At 43.4% G+C, this 20,698-nt stretch overlaps 1 protein-coding gene across 8 annotated transcripts in view; it reads left to right on the top strand.

Moving 5' to 3' along the window:
• The window catches only part of PIP5K1B (phosphatidylinositol-4-phosphate 5-kinase type 1 beta), a 279,654-nt gene extending 263,149 nt beyond the window's left edge, over positions 1-16,505 (top strand). For 6 of the 8 annotated variants that reach the window (XM_070590460.1, XM_070590458.1, XM_070590462.1 and 3 more), the window contains 2 exons: positions 3,023-3,140; positions 15,755-16,505. In XM_070590460.1, the coding sequence (XP_070446561.1) occupies positions 3,023-3,140; positions 15,755-15,757 (121 nt within the window). In that variant the 3' untranslated portion in view covers positions 15,758-16,505. The remainder of the gene's footprint in view (positions 1-3,022; positions 3,141-15,754) is intronic. The other 2 variants (XM_070590464.1, XM_070590463.1) reach the window with 1 other exon arrangement.
• Positions 16,506-20,698: the final 4,193 nt, after the last annotated feature.

Here is a 20,698-nt window from a genome sequence, read left to right as displayed (position 1 = left end):
CAGTATGAATTGGGGAGGTAGGGGGCACATGGTGCAGCCCATAACACTGAGTGAACAAATATCTGAGAGTCTCCTTTCAATTCTTTGCAGTACATACCCAGAAATGGGATGCTGGATCATATGGTAATTCTATTTTTAATTTTGTGAGAATCAAAAATATATTGCTTTGTACAGCATATTTTGCCTACTTACTTTTCCTCAAACCTTTCTGGCCATCATTACTCTTCTCAAAGATCTCCCCAGCTCACATCAGGCACCACACACTGCATTTGTTTTCACTGATTTACATGATTATTTTTCAAGCTCCTAGGCACATTTGCCTTAGTTACTCTGGTTTCTACAATGGCGAATTTCTAAAATTTCAGCAGAGATGACCATAGAAAAGGTGCTTAACTGGAAACAAAGTTCAGGTCCTAATGCTGTTCAACTGCGGTGTGACCTTGGGCAAGTCACTGTGCCTCCCTGAACCTCAGCTTCCTAGTCTGTGAAGTAGAGGTGTTGGGCTGACAGATCACAGAGGGACCAGGCAGGGATGATGCAAATGAATAGAACAGGCCAGATGAGGTGCAGAAGAGGGTGGTGGGGAGCCCGGAGAACTGAAGAGGACATGCCCAGTTTAAATGGGCAGCCACAAACTCCTTGCCACTCATAAACGCGGGCTCGGAGTTGCCAGCTCTTCTGGTTTCTCATAAGAAGCGGTGGAAAACTGGGTTTTTGTGGGAATTTCCTATTTCTTAATTTAGCATTAATTCAAACTAAGAAAATCTCTTTGGGCCCAAAACACACTTCTCCCAGCCAGATTGGATCTGTGGGCCAGCAGTTTGCAACCTCTAGGCTGGGCATCCTCCAGGATGAAGGTCCCCTTCCCATGTTCTATGCCACACCAGCACTGGCCCCATGACGTTGTGGATGGTCTCTCACCTCAGGACTTGAAATCTCAGAGCCCAACACTCATGTTGTCAGGTCGACTAGAAATTTTTAATTATACAAAAAGTGAACCAAAAAAAAAAGTCAAAAGTCATGCCACAATTTTGTATTTTCTGACCACCTTGTTTCTTGCTTTGATGTTTAAGTAGAGAATTCGTCTTTCTCATAAGGCTTACCTAGGCAGGATCGTTTTTCCACCCATAGGAATAGTGAGTGGCGTCTTAACAGTTGAAAACCAAAAGCCAATTAAAGTCCATCACTGCATCCTTGGTTTTGATCCAGAAAATAACCTGAGCATCAAGGTTTATTGCCAAACAGTACCTCTCAAAGCAGCATCCCGTGAACTGATGGTTTCTTTAACCCAGGAAATCTGTGATGGTTTACAATATAGAGCAATGCTTGATGGAAAGAGGCCACGTTCACCCTGCTCTTTAAAATCAATTGGAACATTCTCTGTTTCCCATATTGTATCCCCATTTAGATTTTTGAAAAGCAAGAGACCTTTTTTTTTTACTGTATCCAGAATTTAAAAGAAAATGTATCAAGCCAAAAGTAAAGCGGCTTTAATCCCACGTTCTCAAATATCACCAAATGGAAGGCCAGTGGGAGATTCCTCCATAACCTTTCCTCCCACCACCAGTCTGTATTTTTACTATTTTTTCATTATATCATTTATGATCAGAAAAAATACAAATGCACCTGATCTGTTAAGATCCAAAACATTCTTTTGACAAGTGTTTTTTTTTTAAATATTGAAAAAGTCGGGATTTCTAACTATTTAAGGTGTCTTCAATTAATGGGTAAATATGTCCAGAAATAGAGTTATATGTACTTCGCGGACCAGGGGAGCACAGAGGATTGGAACGTCCTCAGCAGTCTCTCGTCCAGCTGGGAGGCTCAGACAGGAAGCTTGGAGGGTGATTTTAGATGGCAGTTTCCAGAAGGGGTGGCAGCCATGGTAGCGGGGAAGGTGAGGAGGAAGCCCGTCTCCTGCCCGCAGCCCTACGGCCCAGGGAAGGCCACTGCCCACTGCACGGGCTTTGTTTGTTCCATGTGGCCCATGGCCACCCGCTTCGCCCAGCTCTTCTAACACCAATATCACACTCTTCCACCATTGTTTGCGAATATTTTGTTCCTGCAAAACCTTCAGATGGCAGAATGCCACAGGTTAAAACATAACTTTTCAGTGGGGAAAAAATGGTGCATCCCTGAGCCCCTAAATTAATTCCCAATTTAAATCCTATCAAAATGGACCAATTACTTCAATAGTTGACAGTGGTTATCGTATCATGACAAAACAAGGTGGTTTCCCTTCATAAATGACTCTCTAATAGGACCGTCTACCTGCATTCCTTTGGCTTTGTTGTTGTCATTGTTACTAAGGGCGCACCTAGGCTAACCTCACAAAGCACATAATAAAGTGCCCTGTATTTATGTCATTCATTGTTACTCAAAGTATAGGCCTTGATTGGCAGCAGGAACATTACCTGGGAGCTGGTTAGAAATGCGAACTCATAGGCTCCAATGTCAGACCAACCGAATTGGAAACTTGGGCAATGGGGCCAGGAAAATGGATTTTACCAGCCCTCCAGGGGATTCTGATGCACATTTAAGTCTGCCAACCACGGATGTAATTGAACTTTTCTTGCCAAGAAGACAAAGGGGAAAAAAAACAATAGAAAGAAATCATCAATGCTAATGATGCACAAGGTTGTCTTTATAAACTAGCAAAGCATGAATACTGTGTGAGGAGAGCTTAAGCATCAAGAACCAACTATTCGAGGTAAAGGTGACTGGTGGGCCTCTAGATTCACAGCTCTCCACCCTCACAAGGCATGGGACCCACAGATCACCTCTCAGAAATGTAAAGAAGTGTCTCATGCACTGAAATAGACTGAGAAAATACTAGTGAAACCAAATTCTTTAAACTCAAGTGAGAATATCACCCCATAAGACCATATGTCCTTGGAACTCTCAAAAGAATTTTTCATCCCCAAAAGTTTTCCCGCCTCAGCCTCTTCGGCCACGACTTTAGAGGTGTCCTTGGATTTCGCTCTGGAGGCCACATGCTCATTCTTCTTCTTTATTTTTCCAGTAAAGGGTTACCTTCCAGTTCAACATTAACCTTGGAAGAAGGGACCATCTACTTGACTTCTGAGCCCAATGCTCTGGAAATGCAGGACGATAATGCCTCCGTGCTTGATGTCTATTTAGTAAGTAATTTTTAGTTTCTTTTCCTTCCCTTCTGGCTTACAAAGGGACCCAGGCCATGGCTTACACAAGAACGAGTTCTGTATGACCAGGCATGCTTGGGTTTTAAAAGAAACAGTGGCACCCTGTCACTGCTACAAATGGTGTGTCTTCTCACGAGCCACGTTCTCCCACCGTTCATATAGAACATTACACAAAAGAACATGTAAGGTAAGAGCCTAAGCCACTACGTAATAAGCAAACAGATCCCCGATGGATGAGGCAGAGTGGGGCTCCTGGGCGTCATTCCCAACAGCGTCATGTCGTCTTTGACTCGGCTGTATCCGCTCGTGTGTGAGTCTTCATTTTGGGGTTACTGCCTTGATAATTGGTAGCTTAAGAGGCACAGAACCAGGTTGTGGGAAGAACCTAAATTCAGCACCAGAGAATCTTGGCTCAGTCTTTCCGTCCATTGTCACAGCCAGCTGGGCAGAAACCTCTCCAACTGTGTGTCCTTATCTGCCAAAGGAGGCAAATAATGCCCACCTCCCAAGGCTGCGTGGAGGATCGCGAGCGACCACGTGTGTGAACACCCCTTTGTGCCTGTCAGGTTGTCTGTAGAGGCTTAACTGAATTGTTAGATGTGGTCTAGAAAGATACCCTGATGGGCTACACAGTCAAAGAGCAGACTGAGTGTCTTCCCGGCAGGGTACATCTCACGCATTCTCTACATCCTTGTACGCCTGCACCAAATCACATGAAAGAGGTGAAGTGCTGATTTGGAATTTTCTACTTTTTAGTTTGCCAAGTCTGAGCCAATATTCTCCATCACTCTTAGTAGGCAAGCTGGACGTCGGGAATCGGTGCCACTTGATGCATGTCCCAGAGCAGCACATCTCCACACCCCATTTTATGCTTCTCCAGATCCCCCCACCTAGCACTGTGTTCCCTCAAGTGTCCTCTGCAGGACGGCAGTCACCCAGAATGTGATTCCTCAGCCTGAGGCCCTCTCATATCCTCCCACCTCTCCTGGAGTAAAATCCAGAGTCCGCAAGGCCCTAGGACGGTCTGGTCCTCCCACCTCTCTGACCTCGTCCCCTGCCTCTACCCTCCTTGCCAATGCCGTTCCAGCCACACTGGCCTCCTCAGGGTTCCTCCCGCAGACTGGGCACATTCCTGCCCCTGGATCTTTCCATTTGCTGCTCCTGTCTGGTCACTTTTTTTCAGCTGTGCCGTGCTCCCTCACGTCCTTCATGTCTCAGCCCAAACATCTCCTCCTCAGATAGGCTTTCCTTGACCCCCTATGTAAAATAGCAGCACCCTCCCAACCATTGTGAACAGATTTTTATTTTTCAGCCCCTGAATATCCTGGTTGTGGCGCACAGAATTTTTTTCCATTGAGCAATGCTCCTCTCTACACTGCCCTCACTTTTTAAAAAAAGTGAGTTATAGTAGATTGCAAAATCTTTTCAAAAGAGTTGGTTCCTCTCCATAACCAAAAAGATAGGGAATTAAATAGGAAACAAAATTATACTACTTTTTTGGTCCCATGGTAAAGTTTGGTTTCGTCTAGTAGAAATCAGGAAAGCTGAAATGTGAGAGGCCAAGTGAAACCTCATCTTCAGGAGCGCAGAATTCCTCCCACGTATGTCTTTACCAAAGCCGGACCTGCACCCACCAGGGGCATGAGACGCTCCCGAGGGGGATGCAGAATCACAGGTGCTTCAGTGGCCTTGCTGGTGCCGCTTCCTTATCCGCTGTCCCCTGTTCCTTTGGCGGGAAGGGTATCTTAGTCATTTTGATTGTTCCTCCGTGGTCCTATCAGTTTCATTTATAAGAATACTGCTATTTATTTGGTTTCGTTAGTGTCTAACTTGATTGCTTTTTTATGTCTGTATTTGACTTGCCTCAGAAGCCAAAGGGAAAAGCCACGGTATTAATTGTTGGTTGTGTTGAGGGCACCTGAGGACCAATTAGAAATAGAGGAATCATGGGAGGTTAGAATTGAAGGAGATAATGATGGCGTTGAGCCGGCTGGCGTGGTCCGCTTCCAGGCTTCCCAGCATGGCATTTGGCGTGGTTCAGAAGCATTGGAGGACAGGAGAGGAAAGGGAGAGGGTAACAAGACAGACATTTTTCTCACCAAGCTTGGAGAAAAACTGATCTAACCTAATCTTATTTTGTAGCTAATAACAATAAGCTATGAAACACTTTTGAGTATTTCCTACATGCCTGACATTGTCCTAAATACTTTATCTGTATTAACTCGTTTACTTCTCACTGCAACCCCATGAGACTGATGTGGTTACTAGCTCCACTTTACAGATAAGAAAATCGAGGCACGCGGAGATTATGCAGCGTGGCCCCGGTTATGCAGCCGGTCATCCATAAGAGCCGGGATTCAAACCAGTGGAGACTAGCCCAGAACCACACCCTTCATTGCTGAGCTGTGCTGCCTGGATGAGGAATTATGCTGCCTTTGCAATACTCAGATTAAACCCAGAGAGGTTAAATGACTTGTCCAAAATCAGACAAGGTAAGGCAGCATGAAAAATTTAGAGGAAAAAGGATACAGACACAAATTTGGGTTAATAAGCTTTCATTCTTCCTGGAGTCAATACGGAAGGTGAAACTTCAAGAAGAATAGTGGAAAGGAAACAGTTGGGTATTGTGGAAAGAGCGCAGGATTTTGAACAATAACAATAATGACCCAACGGAGCACATAGCGTGAGCCAGGCACTGTCCCAGTCTCTTCTTCCGCCAGCTCTTTCCTGAGGGCAGGTGCTCGCTCTGTCTCCATTCGTACAGATAAGGATGCTGAGGCTTAACTGACCAGTTCTCAGAGCTGGGAAATGGCAGAGCCAAAATCAACCCAGGCTCCTGCCTGAACCCGAAACCATGAAGCACCGGTCACTGTAGTCATTACTGATTATTGTTCCAAGTCTCACATCGTCTTGTTGGAATCATGCTCCTTATGAAGGTGAGAGATGTATTCAACAAGGAAGGAGTGGGGGTTTTTCTGTTGTGAATAGTTTTTGTAAAATTCTGCTTTCATCGTTTTTTCCTTTCTGGATGTTTTTTGATGTTCTACTTCAGCAGTTCTTAAACCTTTTGATCTCAGGACCCCTTTATACTCTTAAAAATTACTGAAGATCCCAAAGAGCTTTCATGTATGTCGGTTTTATCTATCAATATCTCATATTTTAAAAATAAAAAATAGTTTATATTTATTCATTAATTCATTTAAAATAATAACTCTATTATCTTCAATACACTTTTTTTTTGAGGAAGCCTGGCCCTGAGCTGACATCCATGCCCATCTTCCTCTACTTTATATATGATACGCCTGCCACAGCATGGCTTCATGAGTGGTGCATAGGTCCATGCCCGGGATCCAAACTGGCAAACCCTGGGCCACTGAAGTGGAACATGTGAACTTAACCACTGCGCCACTGGGCCTGCCCCATCTTAAATATATTTTTATGAAAATAACTATTTTTCCAGAACAAAAATCAAATTAGTGAGGAGAGTGGCATTATTGTACCTTTTTGAAATCCCTGATGTCTGGCATCATGGAAGAGGCTGGATTCTCGTGCCTGGTTCTGCAATCATCTGTTGTGATGTGGCACGTCATTGTACTCCTCTGTGTACCCACAAGAGGGAATGAGAAGGAAGAGGCAAATAACAGCTTGGTATTATTAGGAAAGACCTGATGGATCCCTGGAAATGGTCCCTCAGACAATTGTTCTAGTACTTTAAATTAGTCCCTTCATCTGTGGCATAACCAAATGGGACAAATTAATTAGAGAGAAATAGGCTCCCAGATTTTGTGCTTATCTCTGCCTCTCATTAATCACTGACCTTGAATTAATCGCTCTTCTGGGGCCTCAGTTTTCTCATCTATAAAATGGATCATTAAAGCACCTCTAAGACCCCTTCCAGCTCTGACCGACTGTGACTCCTTGTAAATTACAAGGAGTTGCAGAAATAAGGCTTTTCCAGAGGAGCGACAGTGTTTCTCCAAATGTCACTGTTTCATCACATATTCTACCATAACCTTTCACAATATTTAAATTTAAATTTTATGGCAATATAGCCAGAAAGTTCTGCACCATTGACTTGTAATTCCAGGCGTGTTTTCATGCTGGAGATTTTTATTTTTGATTTTGCGTGATCTTCCAGATCTGAAAGGATACAGCTCATTGGCCTCCCTTCTCTGTTTTCATTTGCTTCTACCCTGTGAAAGAGGGAATGGAAAAGAAAAGGGCCAGAAGGGAAAACCAATCTTGTCTACACCTTCATCTCTCCTTCCTCTTGGCCTGATTAGAATCCTCTTAATCATAGCCATCCTTATTTGAAGGACAGTGGGGGGCTTCTGTGATGACATTGTGTTCAGTGTTGTAGCCACACACAGTCAGATTTCTCTTGTAACCTTTCTCCTCCTTTAAGATACTGCGTGTCTCTCTTGGCAGTTGCAACCTAATCCCCTGGTGCTATTACTTGTATACTGATGGACAGAACTGTTTATATCCCTTTAAAAATATGATTTAAATCCAAATGATGTATGCACACTAGATAACATATGAAATTTCCTTTTTAAGGATGCACCCACGTTAGGTGCATGTAAATTAGGCCAGTTATCCTGATTTTTCCTGTGATTGGACATGAAATTAAAAGGATAGCTTCCCTTAAAAGGCAGCTAATTGTTCCATCGTCCTTATTAAGCATTTGTTCAGGCTTCCTGCTCCTAGCTATCCTGCGCGGCTTTGAAAAGGCCATTCACCGTCATGCTGTAGAGTTCCAGGCTATCTGATTCATTTGCAAATATTCAAATCAAGGGAGGTGTTTTTGAGGATGATTTTCTCCAATAACCAAAGATGTGCTTTCCATTGAATTTTGAGTTGATGACACAGATTAGGGTATTTAAAAGAATACAACAGAGATGAGCAAGCTCTATTGATTTAAAATGGGCAATCATGCCGTCTTCATAATAGAGCTAGATTCCACTTTTTGAATTGTCCCAGATATTCTAAGGACTGACGTTGTCACGGTAGCTGTTATTTCAGTTCCTAAGGCAGCTTCCTTGCCTGATGTAGAAGGCAATTTGGTGTTAATGGGAAGAGGAACAACCAGCAAAGCCACTGCCACTGAAAAATGTCGTGGGTGAGAGTATCCTTTTATGACTAGCTGGGAATGGATGGGTAAGTGGGAAATAATGGGATTGCTTTTTTAATAATAGAGAAAGTTGAAAGATGGCTGCCACAGAACAATGACTTTCTTCTACTATTTAGTCCTGACGTTATGCTCTTTGCTTTTTTACACTTTCCATATGAACATCCTCTCCATAATATCTACTTTCATCCACATATGTGTCTCTGCAGAATGGCTGTTTGAAATGCAAAAAAAAGCTGTGGGCAAAGGCGAAGAAACAGTTACTCTGTTTTTTTAGCCATGCCAGTTCTGGAGATTACTGCCCTGACGTGTGGCGTTTGGACAGCTTGATTATTTAATGTGTCTCTGGGGTGGTTAATAATACTCTTTGATTACAGGATGAAGGGTGGCAGAGAAGTGAAAATGATTGAATTAACGGCTTATCATGCTATTATGTATGAGAAAAGCCTGAGAAAAAAGAAGAAAAACACTTTAAATTAGGTCACGGGGGTCTTAGAAAATTCGTGGAACTTTTTGGCAACACAAAGTGCATTTCTGGGTTTGACTCCGCTGGCACTGAGGTTAATGACTTTCATGGGAAGTAGTGGGTCTCTTCAGTCACTCATTGTTTGAGCCAGTGTTGGCTGCTGCAAGGGGTGTTTATTTGAAACAGTGGCAATTCTATTGCTTCTCAGCAGAGTTAGGTTCCCCACCAACCAAAGATGCTGCTCGAGTTGGTAGATTTTTGTGAAAGCAAAGTAGGAAGAGAAAAGGCCAACGCTGCCTTTGGCTCATAAGGCATTGAGCCAGGATGGCACCATCCTCCTACCATATGACCATGTTGTGGAGAAGGAAGAGATTTCAGAAAGGGCAAAATGGGGCCCTTTCTCTCCAGAAATGCTTGGCCCCCTTAGTTATTGACCAAATAATATTTCCAAGATACGTGGAGGAGCTGAAAAAATGGATCCCACTCCTTGAGTCCCAGAGCACCTACAAGGGATTTCTGTACTGAAACAAGAGTGGCGCAAGCTTCAAATTAATGAGGCAACCCATTGGTCTGGATTAGGAGGTCACCCGTAGGTTTTGAATTTTTTGTTGAGGAGGAGGATTAGCCCTGAGCTAACATCCTCTGCCAATCTTTCTCCTCCTGCTGAGGAAGATTGGCCCTGAGCTAACTGTGCTATCTGTGCCCACCTTCCTCTTTTCTATGTGGGTCACCTGCCACAGCATGGCCTGATGAGTGGTGGTGTGTAGGTCCACGCCTGGGATCCAAAATGGCAAACCCCGGGCCACCTAAGCAGAGCATGCGAACCTAACTGCCACGCCACTCAGCTGGCCCCAGTTTTAATGTTTTTAACTATGTGTGAGGATTCGTTTAGGAAATTGGAGTTATACTGGCTTTTCAGTTAAATTAGGCCCAGATAGCAAGCAAAAGCACAGTTTGCAGGGCTATCGTAGCAGGTTATTTTTCTGTTATGTCCTAGCTTTACAGTGCATCGTGGCCTCACAGGCCAGCTTCATTTCTGCCTTCTTCAAGGCCAGTTCTGCTCTTCAGCCTGCCTGCGCCTCCTAGTACATCCAGGCCCTCCACCGCAGCCCATCATTTCTCCTCCTTTGCCTCTTCCCTTGCCCACTCCCTGCAGACTCTCCCTGCTGCTTCTGTTTCTGCTTTCTCTTTCTGTCTTCTCCCTTGTCACAGGAAGCCAGGCTGGTCTCCTGAGCCTTTCTAACTCTTGGGAAAAGTGTGTTTGAGGAAGAACAGTCTCTAATGGTATGAACTTGGGGTCTACCAGGCCCTGAGTCTGCAGGAAACAAATAGCAAACTCAAAAGGAACCAGATTAGGCACATATGAGAATTGTAGAGGAAGCAACTTTAAATCATACCTGTGGACCTAGTGAACAGGGCCAGCCTCATCCATACCATTCGCTCTTCTGGGATCTGAGGAGGAATGGGAAAATGTGCGGAAGGGAGGATGTGTGAGTACTGTCCACTTGACACAAAATAAGGCCCCTTCAGTATGATGAATGGTGGGAAGATGGCTCAGAAGTGGGGATCTGAGGACTTGGCTTCCTTTTGCTTGGTCTCTGCCTGTGTTAGTTGCCTAGGGCTGCCCTAAAGCAAAGTACCCCAATCTAGGTGGCTTGAACAACAGAAATTTATCAGGTGTCAGTAGGACTGTATTCCCTCTGAAGGCTTTAGGAGAGGACCCTCCCTGCCTCCTCCAGCTTCCAGTGGCTCCATGTGGTTTTGGCATTCTTTGATTTGCATCACTCTCATCTCTGCCTCTGTCTCCACATGGCCTTCTTCCCAGGGCCTCTATCTCTCTGTGTCCTTTCTTCTTCTTGTGGGGACACCAGCCATTGGATTTAGGGCCCATCCTCATCCACTGTGACCTCATCTTAACTAATTACATCTGCAAAGATCATATTTCCAAATAAGGTCACATTCCGAAGTTCCAGATAGACGTGAATTTGGGGGGGACACTAGTCAACCCCCTGTGCTGCCTTACTGAGGGGCCTGTGGATTGTCCCTTACCCTGCCTGCTCCTGTTTTCCCGTTCACGTCTCCTCTCCCTGGCTAAATCCCTGTGAGGTTGGGTAGATGTTTCCAAATTACTCTGGACTCCTCACAAAAAGATGTCAGGTAAATGAATGCATTAACAGGCACAGTCACACAGTCTCCTGTTAGGCACATACTGTGTGTTAGAAATAAAATCCCTGAGGGTGGACCACGGCTTTGGTATTTTTAAAAGCTCCCTGTACACCAAGCGCTGAGATCCATTGAGCTTGTTGACAGGGTTCTTGGACTCCGAGCATCCTATAATTCTTCTGGACTAGATGTAAGGGAGAACTTTGTCACTCTCCCAGGGCCCCTTCTAAGATGTTTGGCTAGTTAGAATCAAGTATATTTTTACTTTAACATAAAGCAAAGCTGAGCTGAACCCCGGAGGCTCCTGCCATGCTCGGCTATAAATTGGCCTCGTGATTGTGTTCCTGCTTTCAGCAAACTCTGCTGCCACCTTCTGGTGGAAAGCACCTCTGAGCAAGAAGGATGAGGAGCCATTGAAGTGCTTGAACTGAAACCTAAATAGGAGCGAGAGTGCCGCTCAGAGGACTGTTTCCCCTCCATGTAACAGCACTTCATCACAGCCTCTCAGTGCGGTGTGCGCACGCTCGGCAGGGGCCCATCTTCAGACGTTAAGGGCAGCTCCCTCTGAAGGCTCAGCACCTACAACCTTCCAGGTAGGAACAGAGGCCACAATGGCAATCAGGCACAAAAATGAAGGTGCTGGTCTTCCCTGGGATCCCAGTGTGCCCTTCTCATCCATCACGGCCGTTCCACCTGAGCCTCTTTGGAAGGGCCCCTTGGCAGTTGGGGGATTCAACAAGAAAATGCTTCTTTCTACTGCTTAGGCAGCAACTTTAACAAAGTATCAACAAATATGGGGTGGAAAAAGCCTTTTCTTCACTTTCCATCTTTGACAGGTCGTCCCTCACAGCCGCTCAACTCCCCAGTGGCTGTAGCTTTCGAAGTAACCCCCAACAGGTTATAGGATTAAGTATAATAAAATTCAAATACAGATTCTTATTCAAAAAAGAAAACTTTCTAAATCTCTGTAAAGGCTACCATATTAATTTCCTGGTGTTCCCACAACAAAGTACCACAGACTGGGTGGCTCCAAGAACGGAACCACAGTTCTGGAGGCCGGAAGTACGAGATCAAGGTGTCAGCAGGGTTGGCTCCTTCTGAGGGCTGTGAGGGAATCGTTCTAGGTGCCCCCCCCCCCCTTAGCTTGTAGATGGCTGTCTTCTCCCTGTGTCTTCACACCATCTTCCCTCTATGTATCTGTCTCTGTGTCCAAATTTCCCCTTGTTATAAGGACATCAGTCATATTGGATTAGGGCCCACCCTAAGGACCTTATCTTGATTGCCTCTGTAAAGACCCTATATCCAAATAAGGTCATATTCTGGGGTATTAGGGGTTAGGACTTCAACATGTGGATTTTGAGGAGATGGAATTCAGCTCATAATGGCTATTGTGTGCTTTTATAAAGAAAAATGGTACCTATAAAAAAGAAGGTAGCTGAGGGGAAAGGCTTCATGGGGGTGCAGCTTCTGTTTCCTCCCCTCTGGACCGTGGCCCGGGGCCTCTGGCATCTTATGCTTTCCTTCTGCATAGGTGAGAGAAAAGCCCGAGGCCTCATCCAAAGGCAGTGCTCCTTTTCAAATGAAATCAGGACCATGTTCGACCCCACAGCGTTTTCCAAATGTGACAGAAGCAGAGATCAGAGTGAATTTGGTTGTGGCCCCGGGGCTATATGATAGATAATCAGGTAACCGTTGGGTTTACAGTTAGCAGAAGTCACTCAAGTGCTGGAAAGTCCGCTGTAGAATTGTCAGCCCGTGTATATCATTGATGCCCTCAGGCTTCTCTTGGGTCTTTGGAAAACGAATTAATCAGGCAGGGAACTGTGTTGAAATATTGCTGCTGCACTAACAGTTTTCAAATGAGAGGCCATAATCCTAAATCCACCCCGTGAGACATCCCAGATGAGTGCCAGCTTTTTCCTTGGGTCTGTTCTCCTCTTATCAGTGACCTATCTGCTGGTCGGTAGGGAATCCTTTGAATAGGGCTTTGGGGGGTTGGCAGAAGACCTGGCATCCATGTGTTGCCAAAACTTCAGACTTCAACATAGTAGATTTCATCTGAATTTTACACACCCTTCAAGGACACTCCAATTCCCCCCTTCTACTCAAGGCTTCCTGCTTAAAGCCCTGTGGTCCCTGGTCATTGAGAAAGAGTAATGTAACCTCTGATTCTGAATCTAAATTTTTTTTAAGTGCGAAGGTAGGAAGCTTAGAGAAGCTTGGGTCCAAGGCTCCTTGCCTCTATAAAATCCCACAGCAGTCTGACGTGACGCAGTCCAGCCACTCTGTCCTGATTCCTGTAGCACTAGCATCTGTAGCCCTCTCGGCTCCTAAGAAAAGGGTGAGCTTTTGGATTCCTGCTGCTGTCGGACAAAGAGACCTCCCACTTCAATCCACCCCCAAGTGATTGTGCTTTGTGCGGTAACCCCCACTGTGAGGTAGATACGAATATAATAAAATGTAAATATAGAACTTGAGGTTAAAAAAAAGATTCAAGACTTCCCAGAGCCCAGTGGTGGCTGCTTGGTGTTTGAAATTCAGGGATCTCTGAGAAAGCGGTCTGGTGAACCCAGAGATGGAGGGGACTCCAGAGCCAAGGGGATGATGTTAGGTTGAGGCACCGAGAAGCCTGTGTATGCATTTGTGGTGATGCTGTGGGTTTAGACGAAAATGAGTGCAGCGAGGCAGGACGAGTTCCTGTGCTCTCATGGCAACGGGAGGAACATCGGCCAAAAGATAAGAACAACAGAAAACAGAAAAAAACAGAGCGAGGCTGGGGAAAATAGAATCCAGGAATTGCTGACAGAAACAGGGGCTTGGTCTAGGAAAAGGAAATAAGGGACGTACAGCCCACGGTAGCCTGGAGAGAAATCCATGCTTTCCCGGGAGGTATTTTGGCAAAGAATTTCCACTTGAAACCACGGTGAGGGTTTGGACCCAGAAAGGGGAGGATCCTGCTTCCGTGGGGCCCTGGGACTGACCCCTGAAGTGGTTGTAGTTAAAAAGAGCCTCGCCCCTGAGGGTTAAGAGCTCGCAGAGTGTGGAGGCCCCATGGACTCGGCCTATCCCGCTGTCATGAAGCTCTGCCTTTCGTCTCAGCTCTGCCCTAACATTTCCTCACACCGCATTCCTGATCTTATGAGAGTCTATTGGGTCACTGTCTTTTAAACAGTAGGCTGAAGGTACGTATGTGTTTCAGGGAAAAGGTTGAACAAAAGGGAGGGTTGGAAATGAACCTAGAAATGAGAACTCAGAAACTTCTCACCTTTGATGCCCTACCCTGGCTCTGAGAAGTGAACTTAGACCTCCCTAGGTTAGGAAGCCCTACTTTTGGGGTCCCCCTGAGGGTATCTGGCTTCCCTGCGATGCAGTCCGCCCTCGTAAAGGGCTTCTTCTTGGTTAGTGAGTGAACAGACTGTGTTTAATTTGCTCTTTTCCTTTATTTCTCTGTGTTTTAAATAATTTTAATATTGAAAAAGCTTTGCAGTCTTTGACCACGTGTGTGTATTAGAGTCTAGGTGGAAATAAAAATACACTCTCTCACACACACACCCCCACACATAAACACACATATGTGGAATAAACAACAGTAGGGCTTAAGGCCACAGAAATACCTAAATACTCTCCTTTTGTTTACTTGTCATACCAACTGTTATCACGCCTTTACCTTCAGGTCTCAGAATTTAAAATATATCTTGGATTCTCAGAGCACTACGTGCACAGGAAGAAACTCTGGCATCTCTGTGGACAAATAATTGTGTGTGCACATCCACACAGCAGTTCAGCAGATGACAGAGCTGAAGTGTCGTTCTGTCTGTCATCCCATCTCTGAGATCTGGCTGTGTTCTCTTGCCAAAGCACCAGATCCCATTTCTGTTTCTGAAGCCACCAGGTCAGGAGCAGGTTGGATCCCTGAGGAGCCCATCTTCGTGCTGGGAGCTGGAGGGACTTACACGTGCCACATTTTTGAGAATAAAGTCATGTTATCATTTTCTTCTAAGATAGACAGCTGGTACTTGTGTCTCTTCAGTGATGGGCTATGTAGGACTTGAGGGTTATAATTTGAAGAAAGGAAAATTATAGCATACACGTATATACACACATATACACACTGTATCTCTCCTTAGAAAACTTTATCCCTTACAGCTACCCTATAAAGTAGGGTTTATTACCCCCATTTTACAGATAAAACAAATAAGGATCAAAGAAGGTTGAGTTACTTGCGTGATGTCCTATAGCTGTACTAATCAGGAAATCAGTGGGTTTAACCCACTGTGTCTGTCTCTAAAGTCTGAACGTGGTCCCATTTCCCCATGTGTATCTTAGCACAACTAGCACAGGTCGGATTAGCTGCCTCTGACCTTAAATGGTTACCATTTTAGGTTAAACATTTGCTGGACATACTTTCACTCCCCAGCCGCAGGGATCGCGTTTGAAAACGAATACAGCGTTCGTGAGTTCAAGACCATGTTCAGGTTCTCCTTATTGGCCTCAGGCCTGTGATATACCACAGCACATTCCCAAAGCGCTGCACTTAGAGGGCAGGGATGTGTCTTAGCCAGCATTGTTGTTTTCTGCGTCCCTAGTACGGTGCTGTGATTTAGTGAGGACTTAAACCTTGGTGTAATGAACACGTCGGTCCACCAGAGAAGCGTATGCTATGCTAATCCTTGCGGAAGCATCCCCAGCCTAACGCACCCCACTTCTACCTGCACGTTTCCCAGGCACAAGTCATTGGGAAGAATCATGAACATGTGTTCCTACTCATGAGGAGCAGTTATAAATTGATGCCAAAACTTAGTCTTACGGCCGCTTGCTTTCTTTTTCTCCCCCCAGTAAGCGACAGTGGAGACCACCTAAGCCAGTGAATGAGACATGAACACAGTCGTGGGAGAGAAGTTTCTCCACTCCAGAATCACTCAAAGGAACTTGGCTGAGCCCCACGATACACAGAGTAATGATCAACTGGATTTAGGAGTTCGAGACGTCAGGGGAACCTTGGACCATAGGCTGACCAGCAGATGTGATGTGAAAAATACCACACTACTCTGTCCTTTGCTGTTGCTTGCTGAACTGTGGAGAACTGCATGAACTATATTTAAGCTGCTTCCTATACCATTGCCGATCACCTTTTTGGACTTGGAAGTGCTATTTTCCTATTGACACTTGCATTATGTCATTTTGCATGCATCCAGTCATTATACATAAGCAACATATGTAACCTGCTTATATATTTTTTAAAATCCATCCATGCAAAATGGTAAATAAAGTATAAATTCTCTTTTTTGCAAAATTATAATCATAGCCCATGTCATTAAAAGTTTAAATTGGTTTCATATGAAGATCAGTGTAATAGGTCTGCATATACTTTATAGAAAACTAGCTTCTATAAAGATTTTTTCACTGTTTACTAGTGAAATGAGAAAAGCAAAGCTATTTATAAAAGGCCTTATGTTGTGTACATACATTGTCTTTGAAATATTTGTGATTTAGTTTATTGCTTGTAAAAGAGAAATTATATAATTTATTTAGTAAATACTATTGTAAACTATAGTTTTATTGAGAGAAATAAAATATTTTGTTCTCAGTTGTGGTAGTACATTAATTCCAATGATTTATGGTCTTTACATTTCTTTATTAATTAAAAATAACCTAGGCACTCTTCATTTTTAGATATTCAGGAAGCCTATATAAAGTGACTCTCATGACAGATGAAAATGGAGAGAAAATTCTCAGGGCCTTGAGAAAAGACTCAATAGCAGATTCTGCTCAACTCATCCAAGAGACTTTCTCAGATGTCCTGGTGTATTAGTCAGCTTTCACTATGTTATGCTGTGATAGAAAAGCAAACATAAATCTCTGGATCCCCTAAATCTCTGGATAGGGGGTCCAGAGCAGCCCCTATCTAAGACATGCCACTTGAAGGCACAAGAAAAAAAAAGTGATAGTGGAACCAAGCAATGGGAACTCATAAAGCTGCTGCTTAAAGGCAGCTTCCAGTACTTCTTGCATTGCACTGGCCAAAGCAAATGACATTGACAAGTTTGACATCAAAGGGGTGGGAAGTATACATCTCACATAGGAATGGACTCAGCAGAGAGAGGCCGTGAAGAATTTTAAGCAATTAATGCATCTACACCATCTCATGAGTGTCCCAAGCAGCAGATGCTTAAGAGGTTGCACAATCCTACACTGGGGGGAAAATTATTAGAAAGCAAAATGACCAAGGCTGCAGAAAGACATTCCTGATGAGTAAGATGCTCAGTGTAAAATACTACAGGTTAAAGCAAGCTGATTCTTGTAAGCAAACATGGTATTAACTTTTGTAAGTAGAGCCTAGAGCCACGGTTACTCGGTATAAGCAGTAATTTTACCTGCAGACTTGCTGCTGAGAATCTGTCCTGGGTGGGGATGTCAACGGGAAATTCTACTGAAGCGGATTACTGAGGATTCTTTGCCTCTCTCTCCCTCGTATTCTTATGTGCTAGCAGATACTCTCCCTCACTACAGGGGTTTACCTAGCTGGAATTCCACTCTTGCCCCTCCCATTTGTAAACCTACCCATTGATCTGGGAAGGAGTCCTTAGCCCAGGACCCATTGATTCCCAAGAAAGTCATAGAAGGATATTAATAGGGCCATGAAATAATTACACAAGTTGGGTATGCCTTTGTGTATCCAAGGGGCTTTTAATGAAGGCTATAGTTTCCATCAATTCAGTGACCTAGACCTGAGAAATGTTAAGAACCATTATTTTAAAGCCTAGCTCAAATACTATTTCAATGCCATAGAGCTATGATCCTCAATCCTCTACCCCTACCACCATCACCCTTGGTCGGCCTGTAGTCATCTCACTTGTCTCATAAAACCTCAACATTTTGCTTAATAATTGAGATCATTTACATACAGTAGAGTGCACAACTGTGTAGTTCAATGAATATTTACACATGTATACACGCATGTAACCAGCACCCAAAAGAAGATATAGAATATTTCCAGCTAACCTACAGGCTCTTTCATGCCCCTTCCCCATCAATGCCATTGGTAAGATTGATGCCTCCCCATGAATGCCCCAAAGGTAGCCATTACTATGGCTTCTATCATCATGGATTCATTTTGTCAGTTCTTGAACTTTATATAACTGGAATCATACAGTAAGTAACCTTTATTTGGCTTTTTGTTATTGTTGCTCAACACTATATGAGGTTCGTTCATTTTGTTGTATGTAGTGAAAGCACATTCTTTTTCATTAGTAGTCTATTGTATGACTATTCCACAATTTTCTACTCTATTGCTGGTTGACATGTGGGTAGCTTCCAATTTGAGGCTGTAAGCATGCACTTTGAAAGATGAACGATGAGACTCCCAGACCTCTTCCTCCACACAGTTCCTAGTTGCAGACAACTTGACTTCTAGTATCCATACTGGATGTGGAAGAATTTTCTCTGATAAATATCACTACCAGGAAGTGGGTGACTATTCTCTAATTTGCCTAGGATAGTCTGAGTTTATGCCTGACAATCAGGCATAGTAACAGCACATACTTTCACTCTCAGAAATATTCCATTTTGGACCACAAATTATAAGGTTAACTTACTAAGAGGGAAAGTTTAAAGGTAATAACATTGGAACTTCCCCCAACAATTGACTCAACCAGGGCACCCTACAGAGAAATTCAGCTACAAGACACCCCCCTCAAGACACCCAGTGCTCACAGCATTTAGTCCCTGTTTATTTTATTTTATTTTATTTTTTGCTGAGGAATATTGGCCCTGAGCTAACATCTGTGCCCATCTTCCTCTGTTTTATATATGGGACACCTGCCAAAGCATGGCTTGATGAGCCGTGCATAGGTCTGTGCCCAGGATCTGAACTCGTGAACCCCAAGGCCACCAAAGTGGAGCACGTGAACTCAACCACTACACCACTGGGCTGGCCCCCAATTAGTCCCCATTGTTACTGAGCAGCCAACCAAGGATCACAAGACATTTAAAGAAATTCTCTAAAATAAGACTGCAAAACACAAACAGAAAATTGCCGCTGGGGGAACCAGGGCCTACAATAAGTAAACTTCAAAACAAGCAAATTACCATTACATCTTCACAGATAATAAATTACGTGGCATCCACGAAACAAGATCAAAATGCTTTATAGAAATGAACGTTCAGAAAACACAAAAGAGCTCTTGGAAATTAAAAGCATGATATTAGAATCTAAGAGAGTGCTTGGAAGATAAGGTTGAGGAAATATCCCAAAGAAGTTAAAAATAGGGAAAAAGGAAGAAGAAGACTTGTAGACCATTGCACTAGATCCAATATCCAAATAATAGGATTTCCAGAAAGAGAAAACGGAGATAATGGAGGTAAGGAAAACTTCAAACAAATAATTCAAGAAAATTTCCCAGAACTAAAGGGCTATGAGTTTCTAGATTGAAAGGGACTCTGAGAACCCAGCACAATGGATGAAAATAAACCTGACCATGCACTTTCAGACCACCATGGGTGATGAGAAGATTCTACAAGCTTTGAGAGAGTAAAAATTAATTTTATATAAAGCCTCAAGGGTCAGAATTGTATCAAATTTCTCAACAGCATCACTGGAAGCTAGAAACCAATGGAGCTATGCCTTCAAAATTCTAAGAGAAATGTATTTCTAATCTATAATTCTATACCCTGTGTATTAGGGTTCTCCAGAGAAATAGGAGAGACATAGACATAGATAATTAAGAGATTTCTTTTTAAAAAATTGGCTCACACGTTTTTAGGAGAAAGCAAGTCTGAAGTTTATAGGGCAGGTTGCCAGACTGGAAACTCAGGCATGAGTTGATAGGGCAGTCTTTAAGCAGAATTTCTTCTTTTTCAGGAAGCTTCAGTTTTTTGCTCTTAAGGCCTTCACTAGATTGGATGAAGCCCATCCACATTATCAAGGGTAAGCTCCTCTACTTAAAAGTTACCTGATTATAAACCTTAAACAATCTATTTTTACAGCAATACCTAATGTTTGATTAAATAACTGGATACTCTACCCTAGCCTAGATACCCTACCCTAATAAAATTAATCACACCCAGGAAAACTAATTAAATTTGAGGGTAGAATAAAGTTATCTATACAAAAATGATTTTCTATCTTCCTTTTATCTGGAAGTTCCAAAAAAGATGTATTTTACCAAAATGAGATAGTAAACCATGAAAGAGAAAGCCATGGGATCCAGAAAACAAGAGATTCACCCCAAGAAAGAGGTGAAGGGAATACCCAGGATGAAGGTAAAGGGAGAGTCCAAGATGGCAACTATGGGGGAGCTCTAGAAACCAATCAGTCCAGATTGGAGCAGGTCAGATGGCTCTGGGTACAACTTCTCCAAGAAGATGAAGATACCCAAGTGATTAATACAATGAGAGAAGAAAATTTCAAATCTAGGCCCTCTGGATTTTGTCCTGGAGCAAAAAAAAAAAAGACTATTAGCAGAAAAAACGGTGAAATCTGAATAAGGTATGAAATATAGTTAATAGTGTAGTACAAAGGTAAATCTCTTTTGACAAATATACCATGATTATATAAGACTTAAACATTAGGAGAAACTGGGTAAAAAGTATACAGGAACTATGTTCTATTTTTGCAAATTTTCTATAAATCCAAAATTATCCCCCAAAATTTCATTAAAACTGAAAAGAAATGGCAAAAGACTTAAACAGACAATTCAAAGAAAATGTATGGATGGCAAATAAGCACAAGAAAAGATACTCAACATCATTAGTCATTAGGGAAATGCAAAGTAAAACCAT

Source organism: Equus przewalskii, chromosome 22 (genome assembly GCF_037783145.1).
Source record: "Equus przewalskii isolate Varuska chromosome 22, EquPr2, whole genome shotgun sequence".
Classification (NCBI taxonomy): domain Eukaryota; kingdom Metazoa; phylum Chordata; class Mammalia; order Perissodactyla; family Equidae; genus Equus; species Equus przewalskii.
Note: the sequence above shows the minus strand (reverse complement) of the source record. Positions and strands in the feature narration are given on the sequence as shown.